The sequence below is a fragment of the Jaculus jaculus genome, chromosome 13 (genome assembly GCF_020740685.1).
Source record: "Jaculus jaculus isolate mJacJac1 chromosome 13, mJacJac1.mat.Y.cur, whole genome shotgun sequence".
NCBI classification, from domain to species: Eukaryota; Metazoa; Chordata; class Mammalia; order Rodentia; family Dipodidae; genus Jaculus; species Jaculus jaculus.
In genome coordinates, this window is record NC_059114.1 from 46992466 (window position 1) to 47012153 (window position 19688).

Genomic DNA, 19688 nt, shown 5'->3' on the forward strand with positions numbered 1-19688 from the left:
TCTTTTTCATTTTTGAAAAACTAAACTGTTCTTTTGACAACAGTTAAAATACAACAAGTATTCCTATACAGTTATTTGAAAAGATTGGCAAAACTAATTTTTGCAACAGCATGCTGTTAGGTGTGCACCACCAAGCTAGGCCAATGCCTTCATTTTTTGAATTATGTAACAAGAACAAGAAATCCACCAAGCGCTAAAGTTTAAAACTTAGATCTTTAGTAGCAGTTTTCTGATCATTCAGTCTAGGCTTAGTAATTTGCTAAATAAAGCATGCAGAAAAGCAGAATGGTGAATAAAGATCACAACTGACAAAGGTATTGGTTAACATTCCAAACATGTATAACCAATCCACATGGCCTAGATTTTTTTGTTTTTATTGATACTCACTTCAGTAACTTGAATCCACAGATATAAGCAGTATATAACCAGAAAGTTACAAGTAAACACAGATTATACATGCAAATTTCTGTTCACAAAGGTCACATGTGCAGATACATGAATTAGAAGCGTGCGTGTAGAATTATGGCCAAACTGTTTTTTAAAATGCAGAAATGTAAAATTACATCTTGAAAATGAAAGGTATGTCTACACACTTCAAAAATCAAATGTTGCTTATACCAGAGATGTATGACGGCTATAGGATTCAAGTGACAAGCAATAAGTTCTCAAAAAATTAATACTGGTCAAAGAGAACGGGAACATTTTTACATTTCACTGAAAGTACATTTGACTACTAGAATACGAAACCTAGCAGGAACTCAGGAAAAAAAAATTACAAAATCTAAAGCCAATTACTTAATATTTCTTATTACCTAAACAACAGCATGACATTTAAAGAAAACTGCACCTGCATTTAAATTGTTAATTTCATATGAAGTTCTCTAAAAATGAAATGCAACCAAAACAGCTTCAAACTCCAAATGAAAAGTCTGCAAGGCTCAGATTAAAATGTGGAATGTTTCAGATGAAAGTAATAAAAAATACAACTGGTTTTGTTCTTTATTGAATAGAATCAAAAGTTGACATTTCTTTGAAGCCTCAAACTACTAAATTTCATTTCTCTGAATGGTTCTATTATCTTTTTCTTAGTGGTGCAAGTTGTCTTCCATAGATTACAGTCTCTACAAAGTAGTTCTGTCTGTTATTCTGATGAAAGGAAAATTCCTCTTCATTAACTTAACCGTTTGCGTTTTTTTTTTTTGCTATAACACTTAACACATGAACAGAAGACATCTATTATTTTTCCACTAAAACAAAAGAGTACAATAGTTTTCTTCTATCAGTACTGTATTTAAAAAAGGTTAACATTAAAAACAAAGAACCATTGTGTTTTTGAAATAAGCTTCTTGACATCTTAAGTTTCCTTCTTCTGTCTGCGTTCTTCTGCCAATTTATTCAGAAATTTCTGAAGAGAAAAAAAATAGGGAACTAAGTAACTTCAAAGAAACGTACTGTGTATGTGTGTGTGTGTGTATATATATATCATTTTTTTTCTTTGAGGTAAGGTTTTGCTTTAGCCCAGATAGGCCTTCAATTCAGTATGTAGTCCCAGGCTGGCCTCAAATTCATGGTGATCCTCCTACCCCTGCCTCCCAAGTGGAAGGATTAAAGACGTGTACTACCATGCCTGAATACATATATTTTAATTTTTAAGCAAAGGAATCCAAGTTGAGAGACATGAGTGATTCAAACAAATTTCATCAGTATTTAAACTATTTTTACTTACTTGCATAAAAGAGAAAGAAATGAGGGAAAAGAATGAATAAGAATGGGTATGCCAGGGCCCTATGCCCCTACAGACAAAATCTAGGTCCATGTGACACATTATGCATCTGGCTTTATGTGAGTACTGGGGAACTGATCCCAGGCTGGCAGAGTTTGCAAGTGCTTTTAACCACTGAGCCATTTCTGCAGCCGCTTTATTAGTATTTTACTGAGTTCATTCTTTCATACATTCAAGCCCGCCCCACCACCACCCAAGATATAGTCTTGCTTAAGGCCATACTGACATGGAATTCACCATGTAGTCTTAAGGTGGCCTTGTAGTTATGGCAACCCTCCTACCTCTGCCTCCCAAGTGTTGAAATTAAAGGTGTGCACCACCATAGCTGGCACCTGGCCTCTTTTATGCATTCTTTTCTTAGTGTGAAAAACTAAAATGGCTGAGAACATCACAATAAGGGATGAAAAAAATAAAAGGTCATGTGAAAAATGGATATTGCCAAGGTGTAATTATACCTAACTTTTGGAAATGAAAAACACAGAACATGATCACATACAATTAGTGCTAGGTCTTTGCTGTAACAACTGCAGTGAATTAAAACAGCCACATACAATACTGAATGATCACAGCTGTGTTCCACTAAAACTTTATAAAACCAGGTAGTGGATAAGCTACAAAATGTAGCTTGCTAAGCTCCGCCTCCTGTGATTTATAATCTAGGGACTCTAGATGCAAGATTTATTAAGACACTAAAAAGAATACAAAGGGCCTATTAAAATATTCAGCCTTTACTTAGGTTGAAATCTATCAACTTGAGTTACTGCAACTTGATGAGAGGGTTAAAAGCCATTAATTAAAATCTTTACAAGAAAATAAAAACACCCCCCCCCCAACAGCTTGTTGATCTGGAATTTACTCTGTAGTCTCAGGGTGGCCTCAAACTCACAGTGATCTTCCTACCTCTGGCTCCTGTGTGCTGAAATTAAAGGTGTGTGCCACCACACCTGGATGCATATAGTTTTTGACTCCAAACAGTATAAAGTAAATTACAATACATTTGTTTTTGGTTTTTGGAGTAGATTCTCACTCTAGCCCAGGTTGACCGGATCAATCAGTAATCCCACCTTAGTCTACCCAGTATGGGGATTAAAGGTAGGCAACCACCATACTCAGTTTGGGGAACAGCAATTCCATCTGTCCTGGACCCAATTTCTGTTATTTTTGTTTGTTTGGGGGTAGGGTGGGGGTTGAAGTAGAGTCTTACTCTATCCCAGGCTGCTCTAGAATTCACTACATAGTCTCAGGTCGGCCTTGAAGTCACAGTGATTCTCTTACCTCTGCCTCCCCCATGCTGAGACTAAAGATATGCGCCACCACGTCCAGCTTGTTAGTCTTAAATATAATTATTCCTTTTTTTAGATTCATGATTTTAAGACAAACAGCAAAATTTTTTAGAATGTTGTATGAGAACAACAAAAACTTTCTTGCCCCAAACCTGAAATTATTTCCAAATTTAAAGCTATCTTTCTTCACCTAGTCAACAGAGAATGTTTCTGATGACTGAATGTTATACAGGTTGAGTTTCCCTTACCTGAAATACGTAAGACCAGAAGTGTTATGGACTTCAAATCATGGAATATTTGTAAATAGGTAAGAACACATTAAATTAGATGAGACCCAAATCTAAACATGGAATTCATTTGTATTTGGCATTCAGGTAGCACAGCTCAAAGGTAAAGTATTTCTCTTTTTGTCTTTGTGGGTGCTACTAGGAGTCAAACCCAGGACTACCTAGGCTCCAGCCTCCAACAGTAATTTTATATATGTTTTTAGTGTATCAGCAGTCTGATTGCAACTTATCATATGAGCCCAAGTGTGGATTACTATGTAAAAACATACTGATCCCCAGTTTCATTATCTTGGCGCATCCTGAAGTTCCGTATCAGCAACAAGTAGGTAGTAAGACTTTCTATTTTAACAGTAAAATGGAACAAACTGTCTACAATTAGGACTTAACTATTACTTTCAAGTTTACTCTTAGAACCCAATAATTGACATTAAAGAGACTAGTAATTGGGCTGGTGAGATGGCTTAGCAGTTAAGGCGCATGCCTGTCAAACCTAAGGACCCAGGTTCGATTCTTAATGTCCCATATAAACCAGATGCACATGGTGGCACATGCATTTGGATTTCGTTTGCAGTGGCGAGAGGCTCTGATGTGCCCATTCTCTCTTTCCGTTATGAAAATAAAATCTTTCAAAAAATAAAGAGGCAGCCAGGTGGGGTGGCGGACATCTTTAATCCCAGCACTTGGGAGGCAAAGGTAGGAGGATTGCTGTGCGTTCAAGACCACCCTGAGATTACATAGTGAAATCTAGGTCAGCCTGGCCTAGAGTGAAACTCAACCTCCAGTGGGAATGGGGGGAGGAGAAAGAAGCTACTAACTCAAAAATAAGATTTGGTTATTTTTACTGTTGTACTTTAATTAATTAATTATACTTTTATCTAAAGTAGTCTTCTGATCATTTTAAGAGTTTTATTTATTTTTATTTTTGGGTATGTGTTTATGTTCATATTTGTGAGTACAAGTACGTGTGTGGAGGTCAGAGGACAGCTTTCAGGACTTGTTTCCTTATTTATTAATTTAAAGTTTTTACTTATGAGATAGATAAAAGAGTAAAAGAGAAAGCTAGGGCTTCCAGCCACTGCAAACAAACTCCAATCGAATGCACCACCATATGCATCTGCTTATGTGGGTACTGGGGAATCAAACCTGGGACCTTAGATGACAATGGCAAATGCCTTAATCACTAAGCCATCTCCAGGCCCCAACTTTCAGGATTTGGCCCATACCGTTCACCTTGCTTTCCTCACTGCTCTTTGGTTATATGTTCACCAGGCTCACTTATTCATGAGCATCTCAGGAAATTCTCAAGTCCTAAACCTTATCTTGTCATCAGTGTGTCAAGATTACAGAAACCTGCCACAGCTTCTAGCTTTACATGGGAGTAGGGATCTAAACTCAGGCAACTTAAGACTGAAAGGCAAGCACTTTATCTACTGAGCTATGTTCCCTGACAAGGGGGTCATTAATAAGCGATGTCAGCACGAACATTATTGGTAAGACAGGAGCTAGAAAAGGTGCCTGACACCTATAATTCCAGAATTCAGGAGGCTGGGGAAAAAAAAGATCTTAACCTAATGTTATCTCATGACCTATAAAGAGCTTATTTCCAATAAATAAGTCAGCCACTATCCAAATTTAATAATGACCTACATTATTTCTTATTTCATGTCCAGACCTCCAACATTTTTGACTAAGCAGAAAATATTTGGATAATTTGGTATATCTAAAAAGCTGATTTAGAAATTATTAAATTACCATAATTAAATGTGCATGAACTACTTTTGTTTTACTTTTTTGGAGACAAGGACAAGGTCTTATGTATACTTGTAGAACTCAAGTACTTGAATTATAGGCATATATATGCTAGCATACCCAGCCTTAGTTTGAATCAACTATAAAAAAAGACTCAACAGGGACTGGAGAGATGCCTTAGCAGTTACAGATAAATGCTTGCCTGTGAAGCCTGAGGAGCCCAGTTCTAGGCTTGATTCCCGAGGCCCCAGTTAGCCAGATGCACAAGGGGACGCATGCATCTGGAATTTGTTTGCATTGGCTGGAGGCCCTGATGTACCCTTTCTCTCTCTTTGTGCATCTTTGTCTTTCTGTCGCTTTCAAAAAAAGACTCAACAGAAGTTGTTAGTATACATTAAATTGATTTGAGCCATCAATTAAGAAATAGAAATGAGGGCTAGCAAGGTGTCTTAGTGGTTAAGGTGCATGCCTGTGAAGCCTAAGGAACCAGGTTCGATTCCCCAGCACCCACCATGAGAAAGATGCAGAAAGTGGCACAGGCATCTGGGGTTCTTTTGTAATGGCTGGGGGCCCTAATGTGCCCATTCTCTCTCTCTCTCTCTCTCTAGTAAATGAATAAAAGCAAAACAGTTAAAAAAAATTTTTTTTGGTTTATTTTTATTTATTTTATTTGAGAGCGACAGACAGATAAAGAGGCAGGGGGCGGAGAGGGAGGGGGAGAGAGAGAGAGAGAGAGAGAGAGAGAGAGAGAGAGAGAGAGAATGGGCACGCCAGGGCTTCCAGCCACTGCAGATGAATTCCAGATGCGTGCGCCCCTTGTGCGTCTGGCTAAAGTGAGTCCTAGGGAATCGAGCCTTGAACTGGGGTCCTTAGGCTTCACAGGCAAGCGTTTAACCACTAAGCCATCTCTCCAGCCCACAAACCAGTTTTTTCAAAAAGAAATAAAAATGTCTTGGTGGGCAGGCACGCCTTTAATTACCAGCACAGGAGAGGCAGAGGTAGGAGGATCACTGTGAGTTTGAGGCAAGCCTGGGCTACAGTGATACAATACCTCTGGGGGAGGGGGAACAAATGTCTTTAACAAAAATCAGTATATGCTGAATCTAGAGACATATACACATTTTACTTCTATATATATGTATATAAGATTACATATATATGTATCTGATTTATTTCCATAACTTAAAGGATTTGTTAATTTTTCACACAAAAGACTGTCCTCTTAGTTTCAGCCTTACCTTTAATTTCTGATAATGAGGAAGGCTGCTGCAATGAGTATTCTTTGCAACTTCTTCATTTGTATAAAAGAGTGAACACAGCTTACAGTAAAACCCTGTTTTAGGTATCACATAGTCTATACCTAGAAACACAAACATATATTCTTACAAATTAAGTAAACTGAAGATTTTATTATTTATCATTCTCAAATCTTTTTTCCTGTCAATATAATTTGAATCAGACAATGTATTTTTGAAGGTCCTAAGCTAAAACAAACAAAAGCAAGACATTATTAGTTTTCTTTAAACTTAACTAATGTCCAAGGTCCCTCCTATCTATATGAACAACAGAAGTAAAACACAGAAACACAAAACAAAAAGCAATGTGTAACTTTTAGAAATCATTATGAAGAGAGAGAACATTATGGAATGGCAACACCACAAAATTAGGACAGGTGTAAGAAGAAGAGCAATATATCAGTTAAAGTTTACAAATTATTCCACACTAGGGAAAAAAGCTAACTTAGCATACTTTCAGAGCTCACATTAAGAATAACCCTTAAATCTTAAGTTTGTTGGGAAGAAAAGTAGGAAGAAAGCTAGAGAGCTCACCAACAGGAACATTGGGCTGATATGGTCCAATTCTAAACTCATCTGGGATTGTATAGTCCTCCTTGTCATCACTTTGGCCATCTGCATTTTCACTTGCATCTTTGTTCAGATCATCAGCATTCTCAGCTGATTCAGCACCTGTGTCTGCATTTTCCTCATTCTTAATTCCATTTTCCAATGCAGCATCATTGTCTTGATCAAGTTCTTCCATCTTGTCCACCTTAATTTCAATCAAATCATCAATTTCATCATCAGATTTAAATGCCATGCCTACTTACAACGTTTCTGAGGTCTTGAATCATCTTTTTTCCCCTTTCTTTTACTCTGCAACATTTATTCTGTAGCATCCCTTTCATTAATTTTACTTCTATGGAAAGGGATAGCACTCAACTTTCTTTAATATTTTTTTAAATCATACTTATTTATTTGAGAGCAAGAGAGAAGAGAAAGAGGCAGATAGAGAATGGCACTCAGGGCCTCCTGCCACTGCAAATGAACACCAGATGCATGTGTCCCTTGTGCATCTGGCTTGCATGGGTCCCGGGGAGTTGAACCCTTTGACTTTGCAGGCTAACACCTTAATGGCTAATCCATCCCTATTTAATATTTTTGAGACATGATTTCACTACTATGTAAGCCAAGGGTAAAACTGGTGATAGTCTTGCTTTAGCCTCCCAATTGTACAGATTACAGGCATATCTTTATTCTCTTAAAACACTTTTTTCTTGGGCTGGAGAGATGGCTTAGTGGTTAAGTCACTTGCCTGTGAAGTGTAAGGACCAGGGTTCATTTCTCCAGTACACACATGAACCAGATGCAAAGTGTCTGGTACATGTGTCTGGAATTCGTTTGCAGTGGATGAAGGCCCTGCATGTCCACTCTTTCCCACTCTACCAGCCTCCCTATTTCTAATAAATAAAATAGCTTTGAGGCTGGAGAGATTGCTTAGTGGCTAAGGTATTTGCCTGTGAAGCCAAAGGACCCAGGCTTAATTTCTCAGGAGCCACATTAGCCATATACACAAAGGGGTACATGCAGCTGGAGATCATTTACAGTGGCTGAATGCCCCATATTCTGTCTCTGTCTCTAATAAATAAATAAGGTTGGATACCTCTTTAGGTTAGATAGCGTAAGATCTTTATTTTCCTTAAAAAAAAATTGAAAATAAGGGCTGGAGAGATGGCTTAAGGCATCTTGTCTGAAAGCCTAAGGTTCAAATCTCCAGGTCCAGGGGGGTTGGGTGTAGTGGTGCACACCTTTAATCCCAGCACTTACAAAGCAGAAGTAGGAGGATCACCTTGTTTCAAGGGCACCCTAAGACTACATAGCAAATTCTAGGTCAGCCTGAGCTAATGAGAGAACCTACTCAAAAAACCAAGACAGGTGTTTCTCCTATTCTAAGCAGGTCTTGAACTACTGAGCCTCCCGCTTCTACCTCCAAGTTCTGAGATTACAGCTGTGCACAATGCTGCGAGACAAATTCAGGAATTTGTGCATGCTAGGTAAACATTCTGCCAACTGAGCTCCATCCCCATCCACCACAAACAACTTTTACTGGGGGTCAAAATGTGAAATATATCTTGGATAATTTTACTTCCGGTAAAGACATTCCCTGCCTTGCTATGTTATCCAGCCTACAATTTGTGATTCTCCTGCCTCTGCTTCCATATTACTAAGATTATATGAATGTCCCATTGTACTTAGCTCATATCTTTTTGCAAACAAGCTTTACCAGTCTTTATACACTACCACTATAATAAAGTTCACATAGAGTCTAAGACTGCTTTGTAAATTCATTATCAAAGTTTTCTTTCAAGTTATAACTAGAATGAGATGTCATTACCCACTGCAGTTTTTTTTTTTTTTTTTTTTTTTTTTTGGTTTGGTTTGGTTTGGTTTGTTTGGTGAGGTAGGGCCTCGCTCTAGCCTAGGCTGACTTCAAACTCACAGCAATCCCCCTACCTCTGCACACCCCTGCCCCGTGCAGGGATTAAAGGCTTGTGCCACAATGCCTAGTAAAGTTTGCTTTAAAATGTTTATAGCCCGAACCATAATTGATTTAACTGGTCCTGCTGATCTATTAAAACAAGCAAGCCTAAGAGTTTTCACCTTTTTAAGTTTTTTCTTGGCTGCTGCTGAAGCACTTGACTCTCTTTTCACAGCTTTATCTGAAGGCTCTTTCTTCCCATCAGAAGCCACATCGCCCAAATTAGCAAGGTCAGTCTCATCTCCCACTGAACTGCCACTTTCTAGCAGAGCTGCTGCTTCCTCTTCATCAACAAGCAGCTCGTCTTCAGACTCGAGAAGCATATTGGGTTCTTGTTCTGTCTGGTCATCCTTTGTATCTTTCTCACCATCTTCCCCTGATTTTTCTTCTTGTTCTTTACCTTCGGCAGTACTTTCAGTCTTCTGAGATCCATCAGTTTTAGATTTCTTGTCACTTGGAGATTCTTTGCCATCTGGAGAGTAAGATCTTTTCCTAAAATCAAGAAGATGTGCAACTTTGACATTAAGTGTGCAACTAACTTGCTGTGTCAATTGCAAAAATAAATATGTAATATACTTATATTAACACACAAAAAATAAAATTACCGGGACTTATCTTTTTTCAACAAGTCAATGCCTCTGTTAGGAATCTGAAAGACAAGTTTTGTAGAAGTTAACATATAATCATTTTGTAGAACACTCTCTAAGAAACAACCTGAATCTGTGAACTTATTAGCTCATTAAATAATTAAAACTATAACCAAAAAGAAAAGAAAGGTCACTAGTCCAATGTTCATCACAATCACCAAGGAAGCTGGTAATAAAAACATTCTGTTAAGGTTCAAATAAACTTTATAAAAATTTTTGTGGACAGTAGAGATGGCTCGTTGTCAAGGCTCTTGCCTGCAAAGTCTAATGACCTGGGTTGGATTCTCTAGTACCCAGATAAAGCCAGGTACACAAAGTGGCACATGCAACTGTAGTTTGTTAACTGGAGGCTGGCATGCTTATTCTTTCCACTCTCTCTCTGCTTGCAAATAAAATAAATTTTCTTTTTTGGGGGGGGGGGGTAGGGTCGAGGTAGGGTCTCTCTCTGGCCCAGCTGACCTGGAATTCACTATGTAGTCTCAGGGTGGCAGCAAACTCAGTGATCCTCTTACCTCTGGCTCCACCCCAGCTATAAAAAAAATATTTTGCTACTGGAAAAAGACATCTATTTTTTTCTTCTTTACAATAGCTTTTGTTTTTAGTATGTAAGTTGTTAAAAATTTTTATTTATTTAAGAGCGACAGACACAGAGAGAAAGACAGATAGAGGGAGAGAGAGAATGGGCACGCCTTTTTAGCCGGGTGTGGTGGAGCACGCCTTTAATCTCAGTACTTGGGAGGCAGAGGTAGGAGGATTGCCAAGAGTTTGAGGCCACCTGAGACTACATAGTGAATACCAGGTCAGCTGGGGCCAGAGTGAGACCCTACCTCGAAAAACCAAAACAAACAAACAAACAAACAAACAAATAAAAGTACAATCTAAAAGCTGGGCATGGTGGCACATGTCTTTAATCCCAGCAGTCAGGAGGCAGGGAGTTCTAGGTCATCCTCACACTAAATAATGAATTCCAGGCCAGCCTGGGTTTAGAGTGAGATCCTATCTCGAAAAACAAAAAGAAATAAACAACAATAACAAAAAGAATGTTGAGCCAGGTGTGGTGGCACAGGCCTTTAGTCCCAGCATTCAGGAGGAAGAGGTAGGAGGATCACCATGAGTTTGCGCCACCTTGAGAGCACATAGTGAAATACAGATCAGCCTGAGCTAAAGAGCTCAGTTCAGAAAACCAAACAAAAGAAAAAGAATGCTGTAAAAGAGGGCTTGCTTAATAGTTGAATATAGTGAAGGGCTAGGCATGATGGCACATGTATCTGGAGTTCATTTGCAGTTGCAAGAGGCCCTAGTATGCCCATTCTCTCCCTTTGCAAATAAATAAATCAAAAAATTTTTGCCGGGCGTGGTGGCGCATGCCTTTAATCCCAGCACTTGGGAGGCAGAGGTAGGAGGATTGCCATGAGTTCGAGGCCACCCTGAGACTCCATAGTGAATTCCAGGTCAGCCTGAGCTACAGTGAGACCCTATCTCAAAAAATCAAATTTTTTACAAAATGAGAAAAAAAGACTAAATGACACAAAGGCAGAATGAGAGAATGAATGTGTTGTGGCTTTAGCCAGAGGTGATGGAATGCACCTATCTTTTTAATGACAAGACAGGTATTACATACCCTCAGTACCAGTTTTTTGTATTTCTCAGACAAATCAACCTTAACACATCTCCCCTGGAACCAAAGTGCTTTCTTCAGACAATGGTCCACCATGGCCATTGCATCTTCTCTGGTCTCCATCTCAATAAAGGCCTAAAAAACAAACAAAAGCAAAAGGACATTTATTTATTTATTTGAGAAAGGGGGGAGGAGAAGGAGGGAGGGAGAAAGAGAGAATGGGCATGACAGGGCCTCCAGCCACTGCAAACGAGATGCATGTGACCCCTGGTGCATCTGGCTTACATGGGTCCTGTTGAGTCGAATCAGGATCCTTTGCTTTGCAGGCAAATGCTTTAACCACTAAGCCAACTCTCCAGCTCCCCCCACCACCATTCTTTAAAAAGGAAAAACAAAAACAAATCACCTTCATTCTATGTATTACCTGACTTTTCATCCTCATCAATATATAATTTTTTATTTTCCCATAAGGCTCAGCAAGTTTGAGGACAGCACTGTCAGAATAGCCAGAATGGGGTAAATTGCTGAGATGTATCACACGTCCAAGCTCTTGCTTCTGATCAAACTTCTGATCAGGCTTTCCTTCAGGTTTCTTTAAGAAAGAGGAAAGGGAAAAAAAAAAAACAAAAAAACAGGCAAGTTTGTAGGTATATTATATTAGGTAAAAACAGCCTAGTTTTAAACACAAAAATGATTAAATGATTATATATAAACTAGAAAAAAAAAAGAAACAAACAAACAAAAGGATCCTACCTTTATTCTTTTGTACTTCTGGGACAAATGGACCCTCACTGGTTTGCCAAATACTAATGCTGGTGTGGTTGTATAATAATCCACTGCAGCCTGAGCATCTTCTGTGGTTGCCATTTCAATAAATGCCTGAATTCAAAAAGAAATTAGCATCATCTCCAATCTTTGTGGATTTTACATTATTGCACTTAATACCCAAATACAAAAGCATCTTCAAGAATCAAAAATTAAAGAGACCATTGTCAACTTGACATCTCTTTAAAAGTCACTTCAGATTACATTAATACTACACTATCATTCATCATATCTATTGGATTGAAAAATGATTTGGCATTACTTTGGTATAGGTATGAGATGTCTTTCCAAACAATTCCTTTTAGACAGCCTTTACATGTAAGTGTATACTAATAATATATGATGATGATGACAACTACATCAAGATCAAAAATTATAATAATTAAGTAGATTTATGATATAACTGGTATTTGAACTATTGGCTATTTCCTCTGTTATCTCTAATAATAAATAAAGCCATGTACTTCCTCAAGAAATTAATAACAAAGACTGCCCTCTGGCTTTCATACCCATGCACATTTATATGCAGAAACAACCATGAGTACATGCAAGAAATATATTAGTGGCATAAATAAGTAATATGCTTACTTCATTCAACTCATACCTCATTTATTTTGTTTAGAATCAGATGGTTTGAAATAACTCCAAAAGGTTCTACTAACTGTAGTAGTTGGTATCTCAAGTTTTTTCCTCGCTGAAAATCCATGATGTGAACAACTCTGCTAGTTTCCTATGCAATAAAGAAAGAAAAAAAACTTATATTCCTTCAAAAAACATTCTGTGGGCTGGAGAGTTTATTCAGTGGCTATGGCATTTATGTGCAAAGCCTAATGACCCAGGTTTAATTCCCCAGTACTCACGTAAAGCCACATGCACAAAGTTGTGCATGCTGCATCTGGCGTTGGTATGCAGAGGCTACAGGCCCTGGTATACACATTTTCTCTACTTTCAAAATAAATAAAAGCCAGATACACAAAGTAGTCTAAGTGTCTGGAGTTCTTTGGTAGAGGCAAAAGATCCTAGCTTGGCCATATTCCTTCATTCATAGTCTCTCTCTCAGGTTTTCCAAGGTAGAGCCTTCCTCTAGCCCAGGATGACTGTGAATTCACCAGTAGTCTCAGGCTGACCTTAAAATCGCATTGATCTTCCTACCTCTGCCTCCTGAACACTGGGATTAAAGGTATGTGAGCCATCATGCCTAATTTCTCTTTTAACTAACCAACCATTTATTTATATTATTATTGTTTATCTGTTTTCATAAGATCTCACTGAGGCCCAAGCTGACCTGGAACACCCTCTGTAGTTTCAGGCTGGACACAAATTCATGGTGATCTTACTACCTGTGCCCCAGTGGTAGTTTGACTGGATGGCTCACAATATATTCAGAATTCTATTACAGTTTGTAATGTAGATATGTAGCCACCTGACTGGAGGAGTTGTCACTGTGGGTAGACCCTTGGGTCCAGCCCTAAGTGTGGGGGTGGATTTAGAAAGATGCAAAGTGCTTAAGCTTTGCCTGGAGTTCCTAAGTGCATTTGCTTGTGATACTGGTGTGGTTTATGGCTTTTCTCTGTCTCTGCCTGGACATGTGAAAGCAAACCAGCTTCTTAGCTCTGGTCTGGAGGTTCATCCCATTTACTACAGTCCCCAAGTGCTGAGATTAAAGGTGTGAACTACCATGGATATTCTGGGGGCTACAGAGATGGCTCATCAGTTTATAGGTGCTTACTTGCAAAACCCATCACCCAGGGTTTAATTCCCCAGAAACCACATAGAGGAGAATGCAAAGTGGACCATGCCATGTGGAGATTTTCTGTTGTGATAAGAGGCCCTGGGATACCATTCCCTCTCTGTTTACAAATTTCTTTTTATTTTGGGGGGGGGGGAGTTCGAGGTAGGGTCTCACTCTAGCTCAGGATGACCTGAAATTCACTCTGTATTCACAGGGTGGCCTCAGACTCAATGATCCTCCTACCTCTGCCTCCCAAGTGCTGGGATTAAAGGTGTACACCACCACACCTGGCTGCAAATATATTTTAATACTTACTTTGGTACTGTGGAACTGAATCGCAGCCTGCAAGCTCTGCAAGCAATCTACTAATGGGGTGGATGTGTTTCTCCCCAGTCATTCATATATATGTATGTATGTTATTTTTATAGGCATGCCAGGGCCTCCAGCCACTGTAAACAAACTCCAGATGCATGTACTACCTTGTGAATCTGGCTTACATGTTACATGGGTCCTAGGGGAATCAAACTGGGTCTTTTGGCTTTGCAGGCCAATGCCTTAACCACTAAACCATTTTTCCAGCCACTATTTTATATATATATAAACTTTTCAGCTTACCTCCCCACCGACCCCATCCCAAAAAATCATTCTGCAGGATGGAAGATAACTCAGCAGCTCAGGCACTTGCTTTCAAGCCTTCCAGAACAGATTCATTTCTTTAGTATGCAAGTAAAGCCAGAAGCAAAGTACTTCATGAGTGTGTGAGTGTGTGTTTTTTTGCAGTGGCAAAAGGTCTTGGCAGGGACGGGATACCTCCAGTGAGTTATTGGTCAGCCTCCCTGATGCCCCCAAAACATTATAGGCCATTGCCAAGGACCCTGTTTTCCCACCAGGAATAGATGGTAAGACCCTATTGCTGAAGACTCCTCATACTTGGGTTGCAAAGCCACTGAGAAATCCTGCTGGAACTGAGCTGATAACCTCCTCCATGTAGACCAGCTGACAGAAAGCTGGAAGAAGCCATTCTACATGTAGTTCGGTGGGAGACAGATACCACCAGTGAAGATACTGAAGAGTGGACACTGTAAGCCTTATAATTGGCCAGCTGGGCCAAATGAGCCAATGGGTGCAGTAGTGGCATATCTGTCATGGTGGAAACCAACTGCCCAATTGGACTGGAGGCCCGCTCCATGGAAGGGAATACATCCTTGATACTGAAAACTTAAAACAGGGGTAAGTCATGAGCCCTAGGGGCGTAATATCTGCTGATGTCTGGAAAAATGTATATACTATGTTTATCAAACTGCCCAGTAAGCACTTCTCTTAATATTTATACCCTTATATTAATGCTACTCTCACTTTGGGTAGAGAATCTTCTCTTATCAGATAGCAGTGACGTTGGGACGACTCAGAAGGTATCATAGTGCTGGAAAGAAATGACTGGAGTAACATCTCAATCATACCTTCCAAGGCTTAGGGTCTAATGAGGAAGAGGTGGTGGAAAGAATGTAAGAGCCAAAGGAAGGGTAGGACTCCTCACAATGTGTTCCCTCCAGACATAAAATGGCCTGGATACCCATGACCTCATAGTGCCTGACACTACCTACACAAGACCATCATAAGAGAATGGAATTTCAAATGACATCATGGGGGGAAGGAAGGGCATTACCACGGGATATTTTTTATAATCATGGAAAATGGTAATAAAAATTGAGAAAAGAAAAAGTCCTGGCATGCACATGCCTACACACAAATATTTTTACTTCTTTTTTGATCCTCCTACCTCTGCCTTTGGAGGTCTAAAATTAAAGGCATGTGCCACCGTGCCCAGCAATTTTTATTGTGTTTTCTTCTTTTGTTAACAACAACAACAAAAAGCTGCTTGAGAACATTTATCATTCCCTGCTTTCTGACTGTGGACTGAATGTGACTAGTTGCTTCGGTACTTCATGTTCTTGCTGCCTACTTCCCCTAACAGGCTGACCTAGAATTCACTATGTAGTCTTAAGCTGCCCTCAAACTCACAGTGATCTTATCTTAGACTGGTATTAAAGGTATGGCACACAGAGAAATAATGAATGGGCATGCCAGGGTATCTAGCCAATACAAATGAACTCCAGATACATTGTGTCACTTTGTGGGTAATGGGAAATTGAACTCAAGATTATTAGGCTTTGCAGGCAATTGCCCTAACTGCTGAGCAGTCTCTCTACCCTGAATTTTTATACTCTAACTACTAAAAGTTACTAAACACTTAGCTGAGAGAGTGAGAGAGAGGGAGGGACCTTATATAAAGACAGACACGGAAAGTGTCACATGTACTCACACAAATAAAAAAATACATTTTTCCCTCTGAGGCAGGGTGTCACACCATAGGCCATACAGACCTGGAACTTATTCTGTAGCTCCTGGCTGGCTTAGAACACACACTGATCCTACCTCAGCCTCACAAATGCTCGGATTCAAGGTGTGTAACACCACACGCAGCCTAACAAGTACATTCTTTAAAAATATTTTTTGGGCTGGAGAGATGGCTTAGCAGTTAAGCACTTGCCTGTGAAGCCTAAAGACCCTGGTTCAAGGCTCAATTCCCCAGGACCCACATTAGCCAGATGCACAAGGGGGCACATGCATCTGGAGTTTGTTTGCAGCGGCTGGAAGCCCTGGCATGCCCATTCTCTCTATATATATGCCTCTTTCTCTATCTGTCGATCTCAAATAAATAAATAAAAATAAACAAAGAAAAATTTAAAAATATATTTTGTTTTGTTTTTTCGAGGTAGGGTCTCACTCTGGCTCAGGCTGACCTGGAATTCACTATGTAGTCTGAGGGTGGCCTTGAACTCTTGGCAATCCTCTTACCTCTGCCTCCCAAGTGCTGGGATTAAAGGTGTGTGCCACCACGCCCAGCTCCTTTAAAAATATTTTTATTGGGCTGGAAAGATGGCTTAGCAGTTAAGTGCTTGCCTGTGAAGCCTAAGGACCCCAGTTCGAGGTTCGATTCTCCAAGACCCAAGTTAACCAGATGCACAAGGAGGCGCTCGCATCTGGAGTTCGTTTGCAGTGGCTGGAAGCCCTGGCACGCCCATTCTTTCTCCCTCTCTCCCTATCTGTCTCTTTCTCTCTCTGTCACTCTCAAATAAATAAATAAAAATGAACAAAAAATTTAAAAAATACTTTCACTTACTTGAGGGGAGGGAGGCTGAGGAGATGGCTCAGCAGTTAAAGGTGCCTGCAGACAGTTATGCACAAAGTGGCACATGTGCTTGGAATTTATTTGTAGCTAAGAGGCCCTGGCATTTTTCTTGTTCTAATTTTTAAATACTTTTTTTTTATTTGCATGTTGACAAATGTCTTTAATCCTAGCACTTGGGAGGCAGAGGTAGGAGGACTGCTGTGAGTTTGAGGCAACCCTGAGACAGCACAGTTAATTCCAGGTTAGCCTGGACTGGAGTGAATCATTACCTTGAAAAAACAAAACAGCAACAAAAATTTCAAAAAGAACGAATTAGTAAGCACTTCAATTAAATCAAGCTTCCCAAGATGAAAGCAATAGCTGTATAACTAACCACTCTGCCTTTCTGCATGTGCCTTGGTCCTTGCAGGTTTCCATTTCCAGCACCTTCACGGGAGAAAAACATTAAAAAAAAATTGAATAGATTGTTGTAAGACAAGGCAGCTTAATTTAAAGATGAGACATCTTCCAAACACAAAGCTACTATAAATATAAGAATGACTTTTTAAAGAATGCCTACGTTACTTTAAATAATATTTCAATGATCCTTCTTATGCCTGCAATTATTGCTTTTAATTTTTATAGCAAATGGCATTAGGAGTAGGCAATAGCAATTTCACAAAATTACCTAGATTTCCTCTCGGTCCAACTGCTGGTCCCCCAAGATGAAATGAGGGAGGTGGAGGTCCCAGAATTCCTGGTGCTGGATTTGTAGACTGCTGCAACATGAATGGATCACCCCTAGTAATATGAAAAATTAAAATGTAAAATACAATATAGAGATCTATCAGAAGTAAGATTTACTATTAAAGCATCCTTTGCACAACTATGATCATTTCAATAATAACTACTTTATTAAGGGAATTCTAAAAATCCCTTAAAATATTTTTTCTTTCTTTTTTTTTTTTTCATGGTGGGGTCTCGCTCTAGCCCAGGCAGACCTATGTCTTCTCAGGCTGGCCTTGAACTCACAGAGCTCCTCCTACCTCTGCTTGCCAAGGGCTGGGATGAAAGCTGTGCAGCACAACACAAGGCAATATATATGTATGTATATGTGTGTATATATGCATATATATTTATTTTTTTAAAACTAAACACTTTTGGTAAATAAGTACTGAAAACAGCTAGAGAAAGTCTTAGTGATTAAAGTGCTTGCCTGTGAAGTCAGAGGACCCAGGCTAAATTCCTCAGTACCCACACATAACCAGATGCACAAGGTGGAGCATGTGTTCAGTTTGGAGTGGCTAGAGGCATTGGTACACTATTCTCTCTCATTCTCACAAACAGACAAATAAAAATTTAAAAGAAAGAATACTGAAAATATAAACAGGTAAACCAGGACTCCTTACATTGATCTCCTTTACAAACAATAACACAAAAAAATTAACTTACATTGTATGTCCTGTATCATTGTCAGGATTCCACTCTGGGTAGCTTTAAAAAGATCAGAAAATTAACTTTAAAATAAAAATGTCTTTTCCGCAAAGTAGACTTGTTTGGTCTCTAAAAGAGATAATTTATTAGTATAGTACTTAAGAGTCTATGTGTTAGAAACGTTATAATTTTCAAGTATTTACCATAAACATTCAAAAGTAATTCCCAAGTACGGAAATTATTCTGTAGATATGATGCATATTGAAATTTACCTACTTGTTAAATTGTGTTAGTGCCACACAAAAAATCTGAATGTTATAGATGGACAAAAACAGACTAACAAGTTTCCTTCCCCAATATTAAGTATCAAGAACAGAGTTAAATTGTGCCATTAGAAATGACAGCCCCAAACAGACATGTTTGAAACATTCAACTTCATTGCACAAGGGGCACTATGTACTACATTAGGCAGTTTTGTTTGAATTCTATCATAGCAGCCTAAACTTAGAACTAAAACTATCTCATAGATATTCCATGAGTAACTATTACTCTGCCATATCTTTTATTTTGCATTATTAACTATCATTAAATGCTATTAATATGTTTTACAAGGGGCTATTTCACTATTATAAAAAATTAAGTTTCACTATTACAACTAATATTCAATGTAACATTACAGATTTTAGAGATTGGTGCTGGTAACTAATATTGACCAGACATATTATCAATTATGTGGTAACACTGCATATCATAAAAAAAATGATGAACTTCCCCAAACCAACAATGGCTGTTTCTGATTCACGGTAAGGATGCTTTAAAGGTGTTTCAAACTCCTACATTTCAAGAAGAAGCTGGCATCGACGACTGTGACTTGCTCCATTGATATGTTGGCTCCACTCCTGTAGCAAAGTAAATTAAAATTAACAAAACTAAAAGCCAGTATCTTCCTTTGAACTATTAAAACCTTAGGATAATATGTGTATTCAGTCTCACACAGGTTGAACAAACACTTGCTGATTCATTAAATAAACTGGACTTAATGACTTAAATTTTTTGAGTCCTTGAAGATTGATCCTGCCCTCAAATACGCTATGCACATTCTTGGAAAAACTGGATTAACTTGTTCAACACACTTGAGACCTGACAGGGAAAACATATAGAGTTAATAAAGACTGAGAACTTTTAAGATCTAAGCATATTAATGGCTGGCTGTGAACCAAACTCAAGTATCCACTATGTTGTTATAACTGATAAAAACACTATCACTGCATATACATATATCTTCATTTCTGATAATTGTGCCTGAGTAAGTTTTAGCCCAGGTACACTGCTGCATGCCTTT

At 38.9% G+C, this 19688-nt stretch overlaps 1 protein-coding gene across 5 annotated transcripts in view; it reads right to left on the reverse strand.

The window, feature by feature from the left end:
• Positions 1-358: 358 nt before the first annotated feature.
• Matr3 (matrin 3) overlaps positions 359-19688 on the reverse strand; it is a 58346-nt gene continuing 39016 nt past the window's right edge. For 4 of the 5 annotated variants that reach the window (XM_045132020.1, XM_045132019.1, XM_004652443.3 and 1 more), the window contains 13 exons: positions 19184-19245; positions 18365-18406; positions 17601-17713; positions 17307-17359; positions 12613-12738; positions 11937-12062; positions 11608-11775; positions 11187-11318; positions 9524-9567; positions 9041-9410; positions 6932-7151; positions 6341-6462; positions 359-1405 (listed from right to left, as the gene is read on the reverse strand). In XM_045132020.1, the coding sequence (XP_044987955.1) occupies positions 1355-1405; positions 6341-6462; positions 6932-7151; positions 9041-9410; positions 9524-9567; positions 11187-11318; positions 11608-11775; positions 11937-12062; positions 12613-12738; positions 17307-17359; positions 17601-17713; positions 18365-18406; positions 19184-19245 (1629 nt within the window). In that variant the 3' untranslated portion in view covers positions 359-1354. The remainder of the gene's footprint in view (positions 1406-6340; positions 6463-6931; positions 7152-9040; positions 9411-9523; positions 9568-11186; positions 11319-11607; positions 11776-11936; positions 12063-12612; positions 12739-17306; positions 17360-17600; positions 17714-18364; positions 18407-19183; positions 19246-19688) is intronic. The other variant, XM_045132018.1, reaches the window with a different exon arrangement.